This window comes from Desmodus rotundus, chromosome 3 (assembly GCF_022682495.2).
Source record: "Desmodus rotundus isolate HL8 chromosome 3, HLdesRot8A.1, whole genome shotgun sequence".
NCBI classification, from domain to species: domain Eukaryota; kingdom Metazoa; phylum Chordata; class Mammalia; order Chiroptera; family Phyllostomidae; genus Desmodus; species Desmodus rotundus.
In genome coordinates, this window is record NC_071389.1 from 122509915 (window position 1) to 122533521 (window position 23607).

The window sequence follows — 23607 nt, forward strand, 5'->3', positions numbered from 1 at the left end:
CTTAAAAATATAATTCTCTAGTAATGAAAAACAATTACACAACTGTAAAGATGTAGAAACCATTAAATGTCACTTCTAACTACAGAACTGCTTCAGTAACACATACACACTTGTATGTTTATATATGTGTATGTATATGCTTATTATGTGTATAATGTATTTATAAATTTTCATATATAATACATATGTATATATTGCACTAATGTGCAACAAGTCTTGAAATAATTGTTGCCTTTTAGGTGAAGGAGCTTACAGATCTTCTAAGAGCAAAAAATGAAGAAGATGATCCCATCATGGTAGCTGTCAATGCAAAAGTAGAAGAATGGAAGGTGCCTTATTCAACTGATACAATGGCTTTTTCATTTGCTGTTTAGATTTCAATTTTTTACTCTTAGTTTTCTTTAAAGGCCTTGCAATAGTTAATGACATTTTTATGAGGCATTTAGAAAGGTGTACTAAATGTCTTAGCTAGGAAAACTCTTAAGAACTGTCCTACATAACCCTCTAGCTTATTTGTTATTGAATGAGCTCTCTTATGTCAATGAGTTAACTTGAAACTAAACTTTTTGATAGGAGTCTGAATCCAAAATATAATGCATTTGTCATCTAAAATAGATAATTCTAAGTAAATTTAAATATTTTCACATAAATCATAGTTACCTTTTATAAATTAATTATGTAGTTCCAGGTTACATTTTAGTTTAGAGTCAGTTTTTCTCACTCTCCTTTCACATCAGATGAATCAAGCTTTTGACATTCTCTGGCAATGGGAGTAAAGAAAGGGATCTTTCAGAATCAATTGAGATGTCTTTTCAAAAGTCTCTTCCTCCTCTCCATTCTCCAACCACAGCCGTATCTCCAGCCTTACCATATCAGAAGTTAGGATTGTAATGCTTGCATATTTTGAAAAAAGTCTGAAATTATTCTGCATAAACAATTTTAGTTATAAAAGCTATTACCTCTATAAACAGTGTTTCTAACAGGGTTTACATAAATCTTATTGGTTATTTGGGATTTCTTATCATCTGGTAACAAAGCTCAGATAATTTATATTTTAAACAGCCCTGGTTGGTGTGGCTCAGTGGATTGAGCACCGGCCTGCAAACCAAAGGGTCGCCGGTTCAGTTCCCAATCAGGCCACATGCCTGGGTTGTGGGCCAGGTCCCCAGTAGGGGGCAAGTGAGAGGCAACCACACATTGATGCTTCTTTCCTTCTTTCTCTCCCTCCCTTCCCATCTATCTAAAAATAAATAAATAAAATCTTTAAAAAAAAATTTAAACAAAGGCAGAAGCCCTGGAAATGAGACCCTCAGAATCAATTAGAGGTCAGGAAACTTTCTGTAAAAGGTGGGGAGTAAATATTTTAGAACATTTGCTTCTGTTATAATTCCTCAATCCTGCTATTGTAGCATGAAAGCAATCATAGACAATACATAAATGAATGAGCAAGGTTCTTTTCCTGCAAATTTTTAGAAAAACAGAGAGCAGACCAAATCTGACCCGTAAGCCATACCTTACTATTCCCTGGGGAAAAAAGTTGTTCTAATCATATTTAATTTGGGGAGAAAAGATGGTAGCACGTGTATTTTTTTGCACTTTGTTTTTGCTAACTATCTTTCGAAGAGCATTGTAGATATGTTACTTATTTAATTGATTCCCTATTGTGTGATGTTTAAGAGGTTTCCATTTTTTGCTGCTAGAAACAATGTTTTAATGAATATCTTTGTATATTCATTATTTTGAAAATGCTTATCTGTAGAATAAATTGCTACAAGTATAATTGTGATATATATTGCAAATATATTCTTTTAGTTTGTCACTTGTCTTTTGGCTTTATGGTATTTTTTGCTATGAGGTATCTTTTTATATGTTATTTAGTTAAATTTATTGTATTTTAAAATTACTTTTGGTCTTTATATCATAATTAGAAAGGATTCTGTATATACAATTATTTTTTCATATTTTCTTCTAGTGTCTTCTGGCTTCATTGTTTACATTCAGATCTTTGAAGCATATATAACTCATTTTGGTGTGATGCATGAGATATGGATGCACTGGAGCTAGTCTGTTGTCCAAACATAACTTATTGAATATTTTATCATTTTTCTCCTTAAGTTCAGTTCCATATTTATTACATACAAAACTCCTATTGAATTTATTTTAGAGCTGTTCTTTTTGTACTGATTGATCTATTCTTTTAACCATGTATACTTGTTTTCATTATTACTATGCTTAAATATTTGAAAAAGTTGTTCTCATTTTCTATTCTTAGACTTTTCTTTATAGAAGTATTTTTTTTTAAATATTTTATTTATTTTTTAGAGAGAAGGGAAGGGAGGGAGAAGGAGAGGGAGAGAAACATCATTGTGTGACAGACATACTGATCAGTTGCCTCTCACACGCACCCATCCATGGATCTGGCCCTCAGCCCAGGCATGTGCCCTGACTGGGAATTGAACTGGTGACCTTTCAGTTTGCAGACCCATGCTCAATCCAGTGAGCCACACCAGCCAGGGCCCTTATAAATGCACTTTTAATGTGTATTTTAGAAGAAGTTTTAAAAAATACCTTAGTTATTTTATTGGGTATAAATCTATTCAATTTATAAATTAATTTATAGATCGATGTTGATATTTAGTCCTAGCAAAGAACACAAGATACCTTTTTTTAAAACGCTGAGGTATAATTGACGTAACATACATTCGTTTCAGGTGTACAGTGTAATGGTTTGATATTTGTATACATAGCGAAATGAGCACACCACAGTACGTTCAGTTAATATTCATCACCATACATAGTTTCATTTTTTTTTGTGATGAGAACTTTCAAGATCCACTCCCATAGCTCTTTTCAAATATGCAATACAGTATTAAAATACAGTAGTTGGATGCCATGAAGTAGGTGGCAATGCATTAACCCTACGCGTGTTGTCAGGCCCGAGGAACACTTCCATCCTTGTCAGGGGGAGGGCTCACCTCTCCTGTCACATAACACTACAAGATACTCTTCACTCATTTACTATATTTTATGTTTCTCAGAGGCATTTTAATATTTTCTTCATAAAGATTTGTTGTATAAAACTTGTAATTACATGGAGGTATTAATAACTTCTTGTTTTAGGAGTGGGCTTTGAAAGCTTGAGAATTTTTAGAAATTCAATTCCTAAAGGGCTGAAATTACATTGTCAATTTTTGAATTATTTCTTATTTGGATTTCAGATTGTACACATGAAAGGAACAATGGTTATTCAATAGTTGCCAACACTTTCTCACTTCAAAGAATTTTATTTCCTGTACTTTTTTTGAAATCCCTCGATAGTATTTATTAATTTATCATAAATAAGGAATGGTTTATTAATTTTTCTTTCATGTAACAGATTGTTTTGTTTATTTCTAGTTAATTTTGTCTTCTAAAGATGATGAAATTATTGAATATCAGCAAATGTTACATAACCTGAGGGAGAAACTGAAAAATGCCCAGCTTGATGCCGATAAAAGTAATGTCATGGCTCTGCAGCAGGTAAATCCTTCTGAAAATTTGCTTTATCAACCAGCTTTATTAATGTTGGCAATGAAACCTTACACTATGTCTTCCTTATTATGTCACCTGTGCCTAATAGTGACTGTGCCATCTAGTGACTTGCGCTATTGGATTGTATAATAAAGTCTCTTGAAGTTTCTTACACTATCCAATCTCACCAAAAAAAAAATGATAATTAAATTTTGAGTTGGGAATAATATTAAGCTATTAAAAACTTTTAGAAATCTAAAAATGTCTTAATATTCTGTTATTAAAGTTTATCATATTGTACTTTAGTGCTAAAATATCCTAAACACTGTGTAAGTAACACTGCAGGAACACACTGAAGTAAGCTAAAATGTGGTTATAACTCGTGTTTATAAGGATTTCATTTTTAGTACAAATATATTTATATAGAAAGAAGTTGCACTTTCATTATCAGTGCTCTGTATTCATAGTTCAGAAGAAATAAGAAAATTTTGGAAGTATTTGGTGAATAAGAACAATTTCAAGGAACAGTAATTTTGAATGAAGTACTGTAGGGGGGAAGGCTAAGTTGAGGAAGTGAGAATGCACAGGGCTAGACACAAACATACAAAATGGTGAATGAATGGAATTGGATGGATGATGAGGAAAAGTAACAAGAAAAGAGTCCTAAGAAGCCACAAATGTTAGAAATTCTAGAATTCCTATGTGGTGGAGCATTAACCATTAAATTTTCCTCTAAGTGTTAGGGTGACAGCAGTGCACTGAGCATTGTAGAGCGCACTTGAAATGTATAAAATAGTAAAAGACATAGTTTTGACCACAAAAAAATATATTCTAAGTTCTGTTAAAAAAATAAGACCTACATTTTTCTTACTCTTAGAATGTATGTTAATATTCATGAAAAGATAATATATAATATTCAAAAATATTTTATAGGGTATACAAGAACGAGATAGTCATATTAAGATGCTCACTGAGCAAGTAGAACAATATACAAAAGAAATGGAAAAAAGTACTTTTATTATTGAAGATTTGAAAAATGAGCTCCAAAGAAACAAAGGTAATTTAATATTTTATAAGTATATAGTTAGTTTATATATTGCTACATTTTAAAATATTTTTATTAACATAAAGTCATATCATGTCAAAGCTGTATTGTGGGTTTCCTCTATTTGAATTTTATTATATTTTCAAAAAATTATATAGGATATTAACTACTTTACATATCTTACTAGTCTTTAATTTGTAAATGATAGAGATGTTTTCTATAACTTTACTCTGATGAAAATTACATTAACCTTTATTACTAAGTTGACTGTATGAAAGAAATGAAAAATGGTGATATAATTGTTTGTACTTACTTAACCCCCTTTTTATAATGAACAAATAATGTAAAATTTTGATCAATGTCACAGTATTCCCTATAGTTTTCAGCAGTACTGTGGCTTGTCACCATTCGAATTAACCTTACCCAATCTAACGTCCTATCATGTTTTTCCCACCCTGGGTCATACTACTTTGTCTAACACCTCAAATGCTCTGAATGTAAGCCTTAAAACATCAGTGGTCTTATACTTCCACAGCACTACGTACTATAGTTATATGAGAACATATTAATGCAAACTATTCATAGTAAGTTTATGACATTTACTATAATTGCTGAAGAGAAAAATAGGCACAAAGGGAAACTAGCAGGTGAATGTATGTGTGTGTACGTGGTTGTGGTTGGTGGTGTGGCTGTAATTTAAATAGTGAAGCAAAAACCTCCTTGAGGAGATACCTGAACAAAGACTTAAAGAAGGTGAGGGAGTGAGCCATGCAGATGCCCCAAGCAGTGAGAGTGAGTGCAGAGGCACAAGCAGGAGTGTGCCACACGTGTTTGAGCCAGCGGGGCAGTAGTTAGTGAGGAGATTGGAAGGGTAACCAGGAGCCATGGCATACGGTGCCTTACAGTTAATTAGGACTTTGGCTTTTATTTTAACAGAGAAGGGACACCAAAGAAGGTTTCTTAAGGCAAGAGTGATGTAATTTGAGTTAGGCTGTGTCTGTTATAAAGTATAGGAGTGGTAAGGACAGAAGCAGACTATTATTATAAGACTATTGCAATAATATTACTAATAGTAATAACCTTTGGAGAGGTGACAGTAGCTCAGAGCAGTGGGGTTATTAGATGTGTTCAGTTCTGTTGTATTTCGAAGGTGATAGAAATAAAATTTGCCAACAGATCATATGCAGGATGTGAGGGAGTTATCAGGACGTTTAGTCTGAACACTAGGGAAGGTTCTGGAAAGGGCAGGTTCAGTGATGAGCAGGCACTTAGTTAAACAAGGCATGCCAAATTTAAGATGCTTATTAGATTTTTGAGTGGAAGTGTTAGTACACTCTTATGTATAAAAGTCTGAGGTTCAAGGGAACAATCTAGGCTAAAGATGTACATTGGGAACCGTGTGCATAAAAATGGTAGTTGAAATCACACGGCTGGTTGAGATCGAGGGAGAAAATATTGGTTAAGAAGAGAAATCTAAAGACTGAGGCCTGGAGTACTTTTACTTTAGAGGCCGGGGAGATGAAAAGGAATAACCAAAGGAGAATGAAAAGGATTGGCCAGAGAGATGGGAGGAAAACCAGGAGCATGTGGAGTTCTGAAAACCACATGAGCAATGTCATCAAGGAAGGGAATAAACAGTTATGTTCAGGGTTGTATTCATTGCTGTTGGTAAGTCAATATGAGCACTGAAAATTGACCATTGGGTTTAGCAGTGGTCATTTTTCAAGATGAAAGAGAACAAATTTAGACTCCTAAGAAGTGTCTCTATGAAGGAAATGAGAAAAATAGAGCATTTCCTTGACAGGAAAAGGGGTGATGAAAGTATTTTTTCTTTAAAATGGAAGAAATAATCATGCTTCTAGGTTAATGGGAAAGATCCATTAAAGAAGAAACAATGAATTAGTGAAGTAGGGGAGGGAGAGAAGAACCTTCTAGGGCAGTATCCCTTGAGAAGGTGACGGGATGGTAATAGAGTCTCCAGAGGAGCAGTTGGCCTCAGGAGCACAGAGATTTCGTCCATGTAAGAGCGCGGAAGGTGGAGTGTGTACAGAGGCAGGTGGCTGGGTAGATGTCCTGGTAGTGAGAACTTGTAGACTTATTTACTGATGGCTTCTGTTTTCTCAGAGAACAGGAAGCACGGGTGTCAGGTGAAAGTGGAGATAGGGAATGTGTGTCAGCAGTGTGAGGAGAGAGTATGGACGTGAAAGTACGAAACAGTCATCTGGGAGAATGAACCAACGAAGGAGATGTAGTGTGATTGTTGAGCAGCATCAAGGCCCACGTGATGTACATATTTCTGTATGTGTATGTATTATGTATGTATTAGAATCGTACTTTGACAGAAGTTTAAACTGCTTTAAAAGGATGACTACTCTTATGGGTGTTATGTATTCCAGCCACCAGGAGAAAAAGTGATGGTTGATCTCTGCTATTGAATAAGGAAAAGGTCTTATTTAACAGCACCTCAATCAGTTATAGCACCTGACCCCTAAAGCCCACAGATATGTGGCCTGGAGTGTGCTTCATATCTTGAATTTAACTTGGAGATATGACAGCTAATGGTGTTTCCCTCTTCACTTGTTAGGATTAGGTTTAGCTGTCAGAAACAAATCTGAAAAATGGTGGCACAGTCAAGATGGAAATGTATTTCTCACTTGTGCAGTGGAATTAGACCATTGCACGAGGGTGTTATCTTCATCTGCCTCATCCAAAATGGAGCTTTACATGCACATCCAAATTCCAAACAGCGAGATGGAGGAAGAGGGGGCAAGAGGCAAAGGGCACCTCCTGAAGGACAGGCAGGTAGATATTGTGGAGGGTCATGTGGAAGAAAGGGAAAATAGGTTTGGGGACAATTCAGTCTGTCATTCTCCAGCTAGGCTGCTCGCTCCAGAGAGCAGGGCTCATTTCTTACGCAGATGTGATCTCCTGCACTAGTCCAATGCCTGTAGGTAAGTATATGCCCCATAAATCAGTAGATGGTTATTATGGATGAGTATAAGAATGACTTCAGTCAATAAATTTTACAGTGATAGGAATACTATATTTTGGTCTAGCAACATTTTGGTAAGATACTAAGTAGGGATTTTTTTAGCTACTAGGTTTAAGTTTAGTTATAGGTGAGAGGTATCAGATTTGATAGTGGTTTAAACAGGATAAAAATATATCTTTCATGATATAAACAAAATTGAGGCAACTAGTTAAGGATTAGTGTGATAGCTGCACAGATATCAGATATTAAGCACCCTGTATCTTGTTATTCTGCCTATTTTGACATGTGGTTTCCAAATCATGTTCTAAGAAGACTGTTTGCATTCCAGCCTCAATATGTGTATTCCAGTTGCCAGGAGGGAGGGAAGAGGGATAAAAGATACACTTCTTTTCTTTAAAAACAAACTTGAGATATGCACATGTTTTTTCTGTCTATATCCCATTAGTCACATGACTGCATAGCTGCTGGAGTGTGAGTAGAAATTTAGTGTTGACTTCAAGTGCTCATATGTCCAGCTAAAAACCCATTGTTCTATTTCAGTGGACGAAAGAGAGGTTGCATACTAGGAACATATGCTTGCAGTGTTTTGCCATGTTTTATAATCCATACTCGTTCAGCTAAGAAGATTTTATTGAACTTTACTTTTTTAGTTTGTTTTTTTAATAAAACAAAATTATAACTTTATTTTACAAATATAAAATTATAATATTAAAGTGGTATATTTTCAGTCATATACGACTTTTCCTGCACTCCATATTGAAATCAATGATTTAAAGGAATAACTATTCAATTCTACTTATTAACGATTTTATTTTTACCTTCTAGGCGCTTCAACACTTTCTCAACAGACCCATTATATGAAAATTCAGTCTAAAGTTCAAATTTTAGAAGAGAAAACTAAAGAGGCGGAGAGAACAGCTGAACTGGCTGAGGCTGATGCTAAGGAAAAGGATAAAGAACTAGTGGAGACTCTGAAGCGATTAAAAGATTATGAATCTGTATGTATTTTTTCTTGTCAATCAAGGGGTTTAGAATTATTCTTGCCACCCACTGTTAGGCCGTTCTGTGCCATTTACTGTGTACCATTTAAAACATTCCGGAAGTATCTTATGATAAAAGGTATCCTAATTAATTTATATGAAATAATTCAAACTTTTGGGTAGCATTTACTTTTTGGCAAGAGAATTGTTTTTAAATCACTTGCCCAGATAATCAGCTTTCGTGAGGCAGCAGGATTAGATTCTTGGCAATCTGTGTTACTGTGCTACCATGTAGATGTTGCTCCACTGGCTTGATAAAAGTTGTTAACAGGAACAGCTCTGTTGCCTACCATGCCATTGCAGTCTTACTTTGTACTTTCTATGTTTTTAAATCTGATTACCACTAAATTAGTCATCTAATGATTTACGTATTCTGATGGTATCGCTGATTGACCCTTACTGTTCCTATTGTATGTTCGGTAAAGTGATTTACATGTAATATTGTGAGTCATTGTGCCATTAGGATGCTGTACTGGGAAATTTCAAGTCTTTTATTTTCCATCGTCATTATTAATGGACTTGTTTTTTAAAAGCACAATAAAAAACAGAGTTTAGTGATGGAAACCCTAGGTATATGTGTACTTACCCTCAGACTTAAAAGAAAATAAATTCATGAATTTGATAATTTATTCAAATAAATCATGTTATATTTAAATTACATGGGATATTTTTAGGGAGTATACGGTTTAGAAGATGCTGTTATTGAAATAAAGAATTGTAAAAACCAAATTAAAATAAGAGATCGAGAGATTGAAGCATTGACAAAGGAAATCAATAAACTTGAGATGAAGATCAATGACTTCCTGGATGAAAATGAGGCACTTAGAGAGCGTGTGGGTGAGTGGTCTTTAAGATATGTATTTTGCTTAATCCTAATTGTCAAGTCATTGTCAGTTTTTCTTTTTGATAGTTTGTTATTATTTGTTATTATGCTTTTAAAAAAATAAATTCTCCTATTAAAATATTTAAAACAAATGAAAGTGGAGCTAATCTGGTTGAAGTGGGCCTGGCATTTGGTGGGGGTGGGGCACGGGCGGGCCTGGAGCACTGCTTTACACGGGTCAGGGTCTCCTCAGTAGCGATTGCTCATTTAAAAATGAAAGTCTGCTAAGTTAATACCACATAGTAGAAAGTAACCCTTTACTTTTTTCAACATGTCGTTTTTGCTCTCGTTTCAGAAGATTTCATGAGGACATTTAGAAATACTATTTAAACCTTTTTAAGACTTTTAAGTACTTCATTTTTATAATTTAGACTGCTTAAGCTTTTCTTTGGTTAACTATTTTAAGGTTACTATTGATTCTAAGAAGTAATTAGTAAGTAAAGCTTGAGGGGCTTTTATATTGATTTCAATAAATAGTTTATTAGTGAATATTACTGGTTTTAATGTTGCGCAGTTCAATCTAAATTGCTACTTTAAAATGAAAATAAAGGTCTAAATAATGATTTTATTTTACTAGGTAAATACCAGTTAATGCTTTCTTAGAGTTAACATTATCATCTGTAAAAACTGTTCTCTAGAGGAGGGAGAAATCAATATGTTGTGGATTATTTATTTGTAGACAAGTGTCTGACTAGGACCCAGAGTCATGCCAGGACCTCAAGTTAAACTTCTGTTGGATAACTTCCCCTACCAGGTCACAGCCCACTTCCATCTAGAAGGTCCTAAAGACAACTGAGCCTTCTAGCTAGCTGTCAGAAACACCAGGTTTCCTATGTTGTAAAGGCTGCAAAATTTGGTTATAGTTACTTGAGACACTTTTGATATCCGGTTTTCAGAGCGCAGCTGCTTAAGTATTATAATAAGAAGGTAGGAGACAGGCGCACTAGTCATGATATTTTATTTATTTATTTTTTACAGTTGCAAGTGAAAAGAGAGTTTATTAGTGAAGCACGGAGACAGGCAGTGGCCATTCCACAGGCAGAGCAGCCAATACTCTTGATACTGATATTAAACAATGGCTACTATGTGCCAGGCACTGCACTAAGTTCTTTATTTGGGTTCATTTCATTATATCCCGGACAACAAGCCAAATAAAATATGTACACACAATATTTCCCCTATGACTTAGTTAGTTAATAGTTGAAAGTGGGAATTGAATCCAAGTCTGTTTGCCAGAGCTTCTGTCCTTACTTGCAACATTTGCAGTACCTCTCGGACAGCCAAACATGGCAAAGACTGACCCCAAATAGTTTTTTTCAGGGTTTCCATGAATAATTGTGATAAAATTTGAACTTGAGAGTTACTGTTCAAACTGTTAGGATTTCCATTATGGTTACGGCTCAAGCATTAGGAAAATTCCTGCACAAAATGTGCCCTATTCTGTAGTGATGCTGATTTAATTATAACCAGTTGCTTGATGATAACTAGTTGCTGTATGAAGTTTTTGTCATTCATTTGAATGTGAATAAGGTTTTAATCATACTACTTTCTACTTTAGGCCTTGAACCGAAGACGATGATTGATTTAACTGAATTTAGAAATAGAAAAAGTTTAAAACAGCAACAGTACAGAGCCGAAAACCAGATTCTTTTGAAAGAGGCAAGTTTAGTAGTCAATTGGCTATTTTTCTGGTTGAACTAAAGAAAAATACTAATAGTTTATACTTCGTAGATTGAAAGTTTAGAGGAAGAACGACTTGATCTGAAAAAAAAAATTCGCCAAATGGCTCAAGAAAAAGGAAAAAGAACTGCAGCTTCAGGTATACTTAGTTATTCCAAACCTTTAAAGAGTCATTTGAAAATGAATTGTCTGGATCTGAAATTTTCTGTGTGTTAGAAATATTATCTCTATGTTACTGTGGTTCTCCTACAAGGCTAATAAGTGAAAATAATGGCCTAATAAAGATTATGTAAATGAGTGTCATTGGGTCCAGTCCTCAATCTGAAACTGGTAAAAAACAACAAGAACAACAAAAAAAACCTTTCAAAATCATGGACTTTTGAAAATTTACAGTCAAGTCTCTATTAATTTGTAGACAATCCAAATAAGTTGTGATTAGTAATGATAAAACTTAGCAATTTTTGTTAATATATGTTACTGATAATACTTACATTTCCTTTAAGAGAGTTATGCATTGAAAACTTTTCTTTGTACGTTGTTCTTTACTACATAATGTTTTGTAGAATAAAAATTAACATTTTTTGTTTGTTTAGCTTACATGATATAGAGAGAACAGTTGGTTAAGTTTTTGATACCTATTGAAGACCATAGAGAAGAAATTTGTTTTTAACTTGGTCTAAGTCTATTAGTAACTATAAACAACAGAGTTTTTTGTCTATTTATTTAATTTTTTAGCATTTTGGTTTCTATAATACATCAAAAAAATTTCTAGAAGGGCAAAATTTCATTAGTGTACTTATTACACTGATGAAGTTTTAATTACATTACATTATGTAATTAATGTAATTTATTGTATTAACTAGTTTTCTCATTCATGTTTCTTGTGTAGTTTCTTTCTATGTATCTTTAACAATTTTAGTACTTATTAATACTTTTATATATAGAAGGGATAAGGAGTGATAGAGACAATGAAGTATATTAGTTTCTCATATTAACACTTTATTAAAAGTAAGTTAAATCAGAAGGTTGTATAGGCTACATGGGGATCCAGGACTTTGGAAATAATCATTCTACCTTTTTTTGAGTTAAAACTTGATTCTACTTTTTAAGAATGAAAGTATTGAAATAATAAGAGAGTTATTTTTATGTCTGATTTGTTGTCTCTTTTATATGTAGGACTAACAGTTGAGGACCTGAACCTAACAGAAAACTTTTCTCAAGCAAATAGAATGGGGGAAGGCAAATCTGATTTCACAGGCCTTGATAGCGTCAGTGCAGCACATTCAAAGGTAAACAGTATTTGCTATGGCAAAGGGAATAAAGAAAAAGGTCAGTCCTTTCAATTTTGCCCCATTATCTCATTTTGGGCATTTTCTTAAAGTTAAATAAAAGAAAAATGTTTTTTTATTTAAACAGTTTGTTGGTTCAAAGATTGATTAATGAGATGTTATTTACCCTGCATACAGATTAGGAGTTCAGATAAAATAGACGATCTGCGTAGGAGAGCATCGTTCAGTATCCCCAAAGCATATCAGAGAGAGTCAGAAGAGGATATGACCGTAGGACGGTTATCAAGAGTGTTATCTGAAGTTCATCATAGTGTAGCAAGTGAAGTGGATCCTTTTGTCTCTTTAAACAGACATTCTTCATCTACACAAGTGAAAGATAATACGCTTCCAGAAGCTATTACAATAAGGGAGATTTTTAAAGCACCATGTCTACAATCTTTAGGAAATCTAGAATCATTAGTCAATACCTTTAGTAGCGAGAGTCATGAAGAAGTAAATGAACTCCTATACTCTCTTTCTGATGACTCTCTGAAGAAAGTGTCAAGAAGCCATCACGTACCTGGGAAGAGAAGTTTTACACTAAAAAGCACTTCAACTTTACGAGCCTTGTCAACAGCATCAGACTTAATGCAGAAGTTATCACTTAGACAAAAATCTCCAGTATTTTGTCCACAAATTCATGATGATAAAGTTGACATGGATAAATCACAAGTAGTAACATCAGAAGATGAACAGGTTCATACCCAAGTAAAATATGCTGATAGCAGTTTGAAAGAAGATATAAGAAAAAGTGAAGTACCCTTACAGGCAGCGATTTTGAAAAGTAAACTTGAAGTTAATCCTCCAGAACCTGTATCTATTACTGCACAGTCAAAATTTTCTCAGATAGATCCACTTGAAAATGGTATAGAACATCTGTGGAGAGAACTAGTAGTTCTTAGATCTCAGGTGAGCTTTCCTCCAAATTACATTCCTGGGATTGCTTTTTTTATTACCTCTTTTTTTAAAAAATTACTTCTCTAACAAAGTTCTATAAGTAATTATAATAAGATTTTTTTAAAGATTATTTCTTTATTTATTTTTAAGGAGCGGGGAAGGGAGGGAGAAAGAGAAGGAGAGAAACATCAGTGTGTGAGAGAAACATCTATTGGTTGCCTCTCGCATGTACCCTGACTAGGGACGGGGCAGCAACCCAGGCATGTGCCCTGACCAGGAATCGAACCAAAACCTTTTGCTCTGCAGGACAATGCCCAACCAACTGAGCGACGTCTGTCAGGGATATAGTAAGATTTTTTTAATGTTTGCCCATTAACATTAATTTAAGCACATTCTATTTTTTAAAAATCTAAAAATGCAGTCCACTTGATATGAACTCATTCACTTGCCTAATTCAGTAAATATTTCTTTAGCATCAAGTCATAGCACAAGATTTATCGATCAAGGAAGCACAAAGAAGAAATGCAGAAATAGAACTTGAATATTATAGAAGCCAGGCAGAAAAGATAAGTGTGAACAGTAAAAGAGATGTTTGTGGCACTAAAGAAAAAAACCCTACATTATATCTGTTTGCTTTTTGCCAGAAGTGTGGGGGAGGGAGAAAGTAGGGTGGGATCACCATCTGTTTTACCTTTGAGATTTTATTTTATTTTTATGACTGCTATTACATCTATAGCTTATATTCGGTGTATTAAACCTCAGTTGATCAAACTTCCTTGAAACTTCAAAATTAAACTATTGTGATATTTTGTAAATAAATTTTATTTTATTTTCCTTATGTTTTGTTCAGAGTGAATTTCTTTCAAGAGAACTAATTGAAAAAGAAAGAGATTTAGAAAGAAGTAAAACAATAATAGCCAAATTTCAGAATAAATGTAAGTTACTATGATCTCTTATTTTTCTATACTTATTTATCTTATACTGAAAATCATGGGTCTGAAATACACTCTTGTTTTCTAATCTATTTTAGCCTTAATTACCTCCATAAAGTATACATGTTAATCTCTTTCTTCCATTTGTTTTGTCTTGTTATATTCATATTTGGAAATGTTCTTAGTCTGCATATTTTTGTGATGATAAATGAGTGTATTCTATTTTGTTCTCTAATGAAAGTAAACAATTTTTTAAAAAGTTTAACATATAGTGAAGGTAAAGTGTGCTTATGATTTATTTCTTTGGGCCATGAGGTATATGTATATGCATATGATTTCAATAGGTATATCTTCAGCTCAACTGTTCACACTTGGTATTTATTGTTGAACTTTTTAAATATATTTATTTGCATTTGCACTTTATAAATGGATTATTTTTACTATGTGTGAATTATTTGTCATCTATATAGAGTAGTATAAATTATGAAAAAGATCTATTCAATGAGAAAAATATGTCATTTTAGTAAAAGAATTAGTTGAAGAAAACAAACGACTTGAAGAAGGTATGAAAGAAATACTGCAAGCTATTCAGGAAATGCAGAAAGATCCTGATGTTAAAGGAGGAGAAACATCTCTAATTATTCCTAGCCTTGAAAGACTGGTTAATGTAAGTTTGGTTTTTTTTTTGTATTAATGGTTTCATTCTGTCGTTTCATCACTTTAGTAATGTTGTTCACTATCTGCTGGTGTCTTCAGTTTCTGATGAGACATTTGCTGTCATTTGAGCTGTTCCCTGTATTTTTTATGTAATGTGTATTTTTCCTCAGCCTGCTTCCAAAACTTTCTCTTTACACTTGTTTTTTACCAGTTTGACTGTGATGTGTGTGTGTGCATGTGTGTGCACATTTGTGTACGTGTGTATGTATCTTGTTTGGGGTTTGCTAGGCCTCTTAAGTCTCTTTACATATGCTGTTCACCACAATTGGGAAGTTTTCCACCAGTATTTTCTTTAATTGTTTTTTTCTGTCTGTGCCATTCTCTCTGGAACTCCAGTGAAACAAACATTTTAGTTCTTTTGATATTTTCCACAGGTCCCTGAAGCTCTGTTCATTTTTTCCCCTAATTATTTATATTTTCTTCTCCCAGTTGTATAATTGCTATTGATTTTTCTTTAAGTTCACTGATATTTTCCTCTGTCTTCTATTTCCCTTCTTCTACTTCAATGGTCAGCTTGAGACCTGGCAGAGGTTTTATACAGAGTTTGGAAATCCCTTTTGCTAGCGTTTTTCTTTCTAGGATTCCCTTCTCACTTTCCTGCTGCTTAGGGCTGGCCCTGCCCTCTGGTTTTCTAGGCCAGAAAGTTGACAGGTCACTGAAACTGCAGGCTGCCCTCAGAGTAAAGCCTTTTTTCTTTTTTTTTATTGTTGTTCAAGTACAGTTTTCTACCTTCCCTTCCCCCCGCCATTCCTCCCCCCCACTATTGTCCATATGTCCTTTGTAATTGTTTCTGTAAACCCTTCACCCTTTTCCCCCATTATCTCCTCCCCTCTCTCCTCTAATCACTGTCAGCTTGTTCTCAATTTCAGTGTCTTTGGCTATACTTTGCTTGCTTGTTTGTTTTGTTGATTAGGTTCCGTATGATCTCAGTTAATGGTGAGATCATACGGTACTTGTCTTTCATCACCTGGCTTATTTCATTTAGCATAATACTTTCCAGTTCCATCCATGCTGTCGCAAAGAAAGAAATTAAGGGAGACACAAACAAATGGAAACATATACTGTGTTCATGAATCAGAAGAATTAACATCATCAAAATGTCTATACTACCTAAAGCAATTTATAGATTCAATGCAATACCTATTAAAGTACCAATGGCATATTTCACAGATATAGAACAAACAGTTCAAAAATGTATATGGAACCATAAACAACCCGGAATAGCTGCAGCAATTTTGAGAAAGAAGAGCAAAGTAGGAGGGATCACAGTACCTGATATCAAAATGTATTGCAAGGCCACTGTAATCAAAACAGAGTAAAGCCTTAAAAATGGCAAATCACTCCTGACTGGTCCTGTTTTTAAAGTTCCAGGTCCCCTCCAAAATCTGCTGCTTTTTGTTTATTTTCTAGAACCTTTAAGTGGTTGTGTTTGTATTCACTTGTTAATTTGGGAGGGCAGGACTGTTAGGACCATGTAGACAACATGGTGCTATTTCTTAGCGAGACAACTGACCAGACTACTTTGTTGTCCATCAGAATATCCCTTTCTACCTACTTCTGGCTTCCCGGTGTCCCCTTTTGAGCTAGTATGACTTATTACTGCATATGGCCTGCTCTGATCTCCTTAGGATAAAGGCTTACTTTTATAAATCTGCTGCCCCGACTTAAATCCTTGATCACCTTTCTGAGTATGAGATTATATTTAGTTTTACTCATCTTACCACTCTGCATTCTACCTTCATTTCTGAAATTTTACTTTGCATTAACAGGTTATTCCATATAGCTCTTTTAAAGTCCAAATATATTTTTATACATGTATTATGTAGATGTGTATGTGGGTGTATGATTATTGGAGAATTAGGGCCAGTGAAGCCACTTGATATGTTAATATTTGACATTATTTTTTCCTATCCAGCACTCTTAGATGGTATCACGTTATCATACTTTGCATTTGTTACCATGCATGCTTAAATGTGGAGAGGAAGCAATGAAAAATTTACTTAATTTAATGTAATCGCTGTTTCATTCCTTTGCTCATGCTTTAAATTCAGGTGCTGCATAGCTTCAAAGTATTTTCATATGTATCTAATTTTGATTATATAAATACTTGTAAAGTTGACAGGCAATACTATTTCCTCTTCTTTAGAGGTAAGGAAACTCAAGTATAAAGAATTTAAGTCACTTGCCCAGCTAGTAAGAGATTGGTTAAGATTTGAACCCCAGTCATCTTATTTCTGTCTGGTTGTTTTACTAGTCTACCAGTCCGCTAAATTTAGCTAGATGTTTGTTAATTGTTATAATGAAGTAATTACTATGCTTGTAATACTAATATAAGTTAATATAGTTTTATACATTTAAATTAATAAATAAGGAATACATTTGGCATATTTTGTTATTAAATGGAAATAGTAAAATGCTTAAAGGTGAATTTTATTTAAAATTTTTAACTATGATTTTAGTGTTTTTCTTCACATTTCTTCAATATATCTAAATCTGTTAGGCTATAGAATCAAAGAATGCAGAAGGAATCTTTGATGCCAACCTCCATTTGAAAGCCCAAGTTGATCAACTTACTGGGAGGAATGAAGAATTAAGACAGGAGCTCAGGGAAACTCGGAATGAGGTTATAAATTATTCTCAGCAGTTGGCAAAAGCAAATCTAAAGGTGAGAATTTTATCAAATAAAAGAAAATGCTAAGCATTGGACAGAGATATGATATGAACCCTTTTTTTTTAAATGACTACTTCATGTGAGTGTCCCTTAAATTCTTTCAATGTTAAGAAAACACCGGTTTGAATTTTTCTTAAACATAAAGTTAAGTTGAAAAATAGCCCTGGCTGATGTGGCTCAGTGGGTAGAGTTCCGGCTTATGAACCAAAAGGTCACTGTTTGGATTTCCAGCCAGGGCACCTGCCTGGGTTGCAGGCCAGGTCCCCAGGTGGAGGTATGTGAAAGGCAACCACACGCTGATGTTTCTTTCTCTTTCTCCCCTGCCCTCCCTCTAAAAATAAACAAATAAAGTCTTTAAAAAAATAAAAAGAAGTGCCTTATGATATAAAATAATACAAAAATTCTAAGTGTATACAAAGGCATTTCTAAGTAGAAAATAAATTATGGTTTAATTAATTCCTGACAGGATGTTCATATATCTGCTTTTTAAAAATATTAATTAGGTGCCCTTACTGATGTGGCTCAGTTGTTTGGGCGTTGTCCCGCAAAACAAAAGGTCTCTGGTTCAATTCCTAGTCAGGGTACATGCCTGGGTTGCAGGTACGGTCCCTGGTCAGGGCGTGTATGAGAGGCAACTGATTGATGTTTCTCTCTCACATCTATGTTTTTCTCCCTCTTTTTCTCCCCTCTTTCTCCTTTAAAAAATAAATAAATAAATAAATAAAAGTGTAAAACAGTAAAAATATCCAGTGGAATGTAAGTTACAGCTTTTAAATCTGCCTTTTTTTGGGTGTAAGAGATGTGATTCTGATTCCTGAACTGTTTGTTTTTCAGATAGATCATCTTGAAAACGAAATCAGCCTTTTACGGCAATCAGAAGGATCGAATGTTATTTTTAAAGGAGTGGACTTGCCTGATGGGATAGCACCATCGAGTGCCAATATTATTAATTCTCTGAATGAATATTTAATACATATTTTACAGGTGCTGAAATTTTACATGTGAATAACCAAAACACTTGGTTTATTGTATGTACGTAGTATGTTCTTAAATTTAGTCTTAATCTAATTTTTGATTTCTTAACTATATTAACAGATACATGTAAATGGATTTTGATTTTAGATGGAATGTTATGAATAAAGTCAGTTTATTCCATTTACCTGCATGAGAAGCATGCTGACACATCTTGTTCACATAGGTGTTATTTGTATGAAACATACGGTTGATGGGTAGAGTAATGTGCAGCTACTATAAGGTAGGAATGAAGCAAGCACTTTAATTTATTGGTAGCTAGCAAAGCAATTCAAGTGAACAAAGTCTGACACTGCTTTTTAGTGTAATGATTAAATTGTTCCTTTGTTGTTGTTGTTTTTTAACTTTATCCTCTAAACATGTCGGTTAATCCACCAGCAAATTAGAATGCTCGCCCTGTGTTTGCTTCTCGGTTTTGCCATCTGTATCATGGTCATTCTGAATGGCCTAATAAAGACGGTTTCCGTTATTTCATGTGAAGCGTGAAACCCGTCAAATTACATACCTGACAGTATAATTACAAAAATGTGTTCAGAATAAATGAAAATATGATTTTGATGAGGAGCACTTGTTTCCCTTTCCTAGATAATCTGTTTCTGAATATACTTGAGTTAAGATTATAAATTCCTGTTTTTATATTTGGAATTACATTAATCTTTTTTTTTGAATATGGGATTTTGTATGTTGTCTCCATCAAAGAGGTAAAACCTCAACTAGTCATTAGAACATCACTTCATAATTAGTGTTATACATTACTTTTAAATTCATAATTTTATCACTCTTTACACTTTCTCCCATTCTTTTACAATATAGGGACGCTATCAACAAGTACTGACAGTATAGTGTTATGTTGCTTCAGATTAGATTCATGGTCTTACCTTTATTTTAAAAAAAACATGAGAAGCACTATGGTAGAATAGAGAGAGAGCACTGACTAGGAATCTGAAAACCTGCTCACAATGGTAAGACAAGTACCTGGACTCTCAATCCTCAAGGCAGCACAGAGTGAGGGAAGTCGCAAGGCCTTTGGAGTCAGACTACCTGACCGCCAGTGTTGCATCTGCGCCGATTTAAAGTACCTGGCACGTGTAAAGCCTCGGCCTGTGTGCTTAGCAAATGGTTGCCAAGATAGTTGCCAAGGATAGTGCTAAGGAGTATGACTGTTGAGTAAGTTGTTCAGTCTTTCTAAGTCTCAGTTTCTTTATCTTTGGAAAGAATTAATGGAAAGGTTAATTCAGGTGGAGGCATGTGTTGTATATGTTCACGAAAGGGTATGTGGGGCTGAATGACTAGAGGTAAGTTTGCAACTACTGTATCTGATCATTTTGGTGGTTACTATAACTGTCGTGTATGATAAAATTAGCTTTACCTGTTTACTCCTCTTTTACACATACCGCCTCATTCCATATGCCTTTAAACTAAGATCTTTGCTGCTTATGGTGACTCTTTTCCTTTATATATTTTTCTATAACCTTGTCAGAATATGAATTTCTACCTTAAAATTTAAAATGTATTCTGATGCTTTGTCAGAATATGAATTTCTACCTTAAAATTTAAAATGTATTCTGATGCTTTTTTCATTTCTAAACCCATTTTTTTAGGAACTAGAATATAAAGAAAATAAGTTAAAGGATTTAGAAGGTTCTCTTGAAGACTATAACAGAAAATTTGCAGTAATTCGTCATCAACAAAGCTTATTATATAAAGAATATCTAAGGTATAAGTGTTGGCAAAACTTTATAAACATAATTGCAGCATATTCTTGTTAATGATGAACATAACATAAAAATGCTTAGATACTTTGTTTTACCATCCTTCCCTTCCCCTTCCTCTCCATGTTCTGGTCTCATTTAGTATCTATAAAATTCTGTGGTAGTAATAGGGGAGATAAGAAACAACTGAGTTATATGAAAATGCTCAGATATGAGCACTTTGTAAATATATTCATCATCACCGTCATAATTATTCAAATTGTCATAGGGAATTCATGTGTTTCTCCTTATCTCTGCCATCCCATTTATCTCAATAGAATAATGTTTTTAGTAATGTTTAGAATACCTGATGAAAGCTGATGTAAACACTAAGGGTGATTAAACATAAGGGGTATTATCTGTTCTAATATGACCTATAGGTAGGTCATGTTATCTCCTACTGTGGTTATAAAATAGATATAGGAGTTTAAGGGAGATGGAACCATTTTACGCATTAAAGAAGAGGGGCATTTCTTTCCATGTAACTTTTTATATTTGGATAAAATTTTTTTCCAGAGGCTGTTGGCAGACTGTGATTTAGATCTTACTAGCCAGAATTGGACTAATGAGTTGTCCAAGTCTTAAACATTCAGTGGCAGAGAAAGTGACAGCATAATTAATTTATGCCAAGCTGTTGCAGATGACTGTGGAATCTCTCTCGGTCGGGCAGCAGTATCCGACACATCCTTAAGTCTAATGATTTCTGGTTTTGTTTGTATTCTAAATGTTCCTAGTATTTAACAATCAAATTTAAGAGTAGGGTCAGAAAGTTGAGACTTGATGTCCAGAATTAGTTTGGGGTATTGATTATTTTCCTAATGGTTTTCAATTTTTACTAATGTTTGTAAGATTCAGCAGTAATTGTTATATTGACACAATTGTAGAGTGATGATTCATGGAATAATTAAAACGATCGATAAAATAAATGTTTCACCCTGCATTTATTAAATAAAAAGTATAACTTCCAGGCTAAATCTCTTTTGAATGGAATTTTGACATTCTTATGCTATTAGGTACTGTGTAGCTGTGATGTCTCTTGTTTTATTAAACCTTTAAATTTCCATAATCTAAAATTATCTCTTTCTGCAGTTAAATATTTTAATAGGTTTACCGTGTCTTTTTTTTTTTTTTTAGTGAAAAGGAGACCTGGAAAACAGAATCTGAAACAATGAAAGAGGAAAAGAAAAAACTTGAGAGTCAAATTCAACAAGATACTATAAAAGTAAAAGAATATAATGTAGGTAAAACCCTTTTAAAATCAATATACAGTATTATACAAACTAAGATAGCTAGATCAACAAGTAATATAAATGTGCCTTTGTGCAGAATTTGCTCAGTACTCTTCAGATGGATTCAGATGAAATGAAAAAAACACTTTCAGAAAATAGTAGGAAAATCACCGTCTTGCAAGTGAATGAAAAATCACTCATAAGACAATACACTACTTTAGTAGAAATGGAGCGCCAACTTAGAAAAGAAAATGAGAAACAGAAGAATGAATTGATATCAATGGAAGCTGAAGTTGGTGAAAAAATTGGACGTTTACAACGATTTAAGGTATATTTGATTTTTCTTTGTCTCTGAAAATTTTCTGACATGAAGAAAGTGTAGTGTAATGGACACCTATCACCTGGATGAATGGTTAATATTTATTATCTTTCTTCCATAATGTATCTGTTTTTTGTAGGAATATTTAAATTGCAGATACTTCTAAATATTTTAGTGTGTATCGCTAAAGTCAACACCCCCTTTTTTTACATAATGATGATAACTTTATTATATCTAATAAAACTGATAAGAATACCTTATATTTATCTAATGCCCAGACTATATTCAGATTTCCTCAGTTGTCCCAGGATCCAGTCCAGAACCCTACATTGTATTTGAATAATAATGTCACAAGTCTTTTTACGATAGAATACCCTAGTTTTTTTCCTATCTGAGAAATGTTGATGACTTATGATTTTTTTATTTTTGCATAATTTTACTTGTTCCTCTATCCACTGTACTTACTAGAGTTACCTTGCAAGCCTTGATTATATTCAGGTTAAAGATTTTGGGCAAGAATACTTCATAAGTAATGGTTTTTGCTTTATAAGTAATGGTTTATATTGCATCACTTCAAGAGTATCTAGTGGTCCCATCTTTCATGATTGATTACTGTGTTAATAGGGAGATATATTTATTACTAAATGATTTTAATTAACTAGAGAAATGTTGGAACCATGTAAATAACCAATTCCTCCAATTCTCTTAATAACTTTAGCACTCCCTACTGATTGTTATTTCCTAACTCAATTATTTCATTAGAAGTTGCAAAAATTGCCCTCACTGGTGTGGCTTAGTGGATTGAGCCCTGGCCTGTGGACTGAAAGGTCGCTGGTTCAATTCCCAATCAGGGCCCATGCCTGGGTTGCAGACCAGGTCCCTTTTGGGAGGGGTGCGAGTAGCAACTGATCCATGTTTCTCACGCACATGTTTTTTTCCCTCTCTTTCTCTTTCCTTTCCCCATTAAAGAGACCCAGGGCTCTTTAGAGAAATGGCTTATTCCATGTCTGGATTAAAAAATATAAATAAAGTAAATCTTGGATATTTTATTGTCCCAGGAAACAAACCAAGCTTTGAAGCTTGGCTCAAAGACTAATTGATTCTTTTCAAAAGGACACAAGAGACAGCTTTAAAGGGTTCTCACTGCCAAAGTTGACACAAAAGAACAATGCCTCCAAACAATGCCTGTTAAAGCCCACTGAGTATTTAAAAGTGCCTGATTCTCTTAGGATACTTACAGAAGAGAAAGTAAGAGTGGAGTCAGGGGCAGGAACAGGTAGAAGCAGAGTTCAACTCTGTATTTTGAAAACTGGTTCTTAAAAAGAAAAAAAATGAAGATTTTGTATTATCTTTCCTTTCTAGTAGGAATGATACTTCAAGATAACCAAATTGCCTGGGTCAGTAAGGGAAAGCTCTTTATTGTATAAAAGAATATATGCTAATAAATGTAGAGAACATAATATAATTAGAAAATCATAATTTTTGCAAATTCTTCTTCTTTAAAGATTTTATATCTAAAATCTTTAGATCTTTAGATCCCCTTAGGTAGATGCAGTAATGGGTGAAATTATTATGCTAATA

General features: G+C 33.9%; 1 protein-coding gene and 1 non-coding gene across 7 annotated transcripts in view; one reads left to right on the forward strand and one right to left on the reverse strand.

Moving 5' to 3' along the window:
* The window catches only part of CEP290 (centrosomal protein 290), a 94538-nt gene that overhangs the window by 12047 nt on the left and 58884 nt on the right, over nucleotides 1-23607 (forward strand). For all 6 annotated transcript variants that reach the window (XM_045204460.3, XM_045204405.3, XM_045204493.3 and 3 more), the window contains exons 10-24: nucleotides 240-329; nucleotides 3397-3519; nucleotides 4444-4567; nucleotides 8373-8545; nucleotides 9262-9424; nucleotides 11029-11129; nucleotides 11202-11289; nucleotides 12327-12439; nucleotides 14226-14310; nucleotides 14832-14974; nucleotides 17525-17689; nucleotides 18530-18679; nucleotides 20329-20444; nucleotides 21613-21715; nucleotides 21805-22035. In XM_045204460.3, coding sequence (XP_045060395.2) covers nucleotides 240-329; nucleotides 3397-3519; nucleotides 4444-4567; nucleotides 8373-8545; nucleotides 9262-9424; nucleotides 11029-11129; nucleotides 11202-11289; nucleotides 12327-12439; nucleotides 14226-14310; nucleotides 14832-14974; nucleotides 17525-17689; nucleotides 18530-18679; nucleotides 20329-20444; nucleotides 21613-21715; nucleotides 21805-22035 — 1968 coding nt within the window. The remainder of the gene's footprint in view (nucleotides 1-239; nucleotides 330-3396; nucleotides 3520-4443; nucleotides 4568-8372; nucleotides 8546-9261; nucleotides 9425-11028; nucleotides 11130-11201; nucleotides 11290-12326; nucleotides 12440-14225; nucleotides 14311-14831; nucleotides 14975-17524; nucleotides 17690-18529; nucleotides 18680-20328; nucleotides 20445-21612; nucleotides 21716-21804; nucleotides 22036-23607) is intronic.
* LOC112317122 (U6atac minor spliceosomal RNA) lies at nucleotides 2872-2994 on the reverse strand. Its single transcript, XR_002976084.1, has one exon. It is a non-coding gene; the product is annotated as a U6atac minor spliceosomal RNA (small nuclear RNA).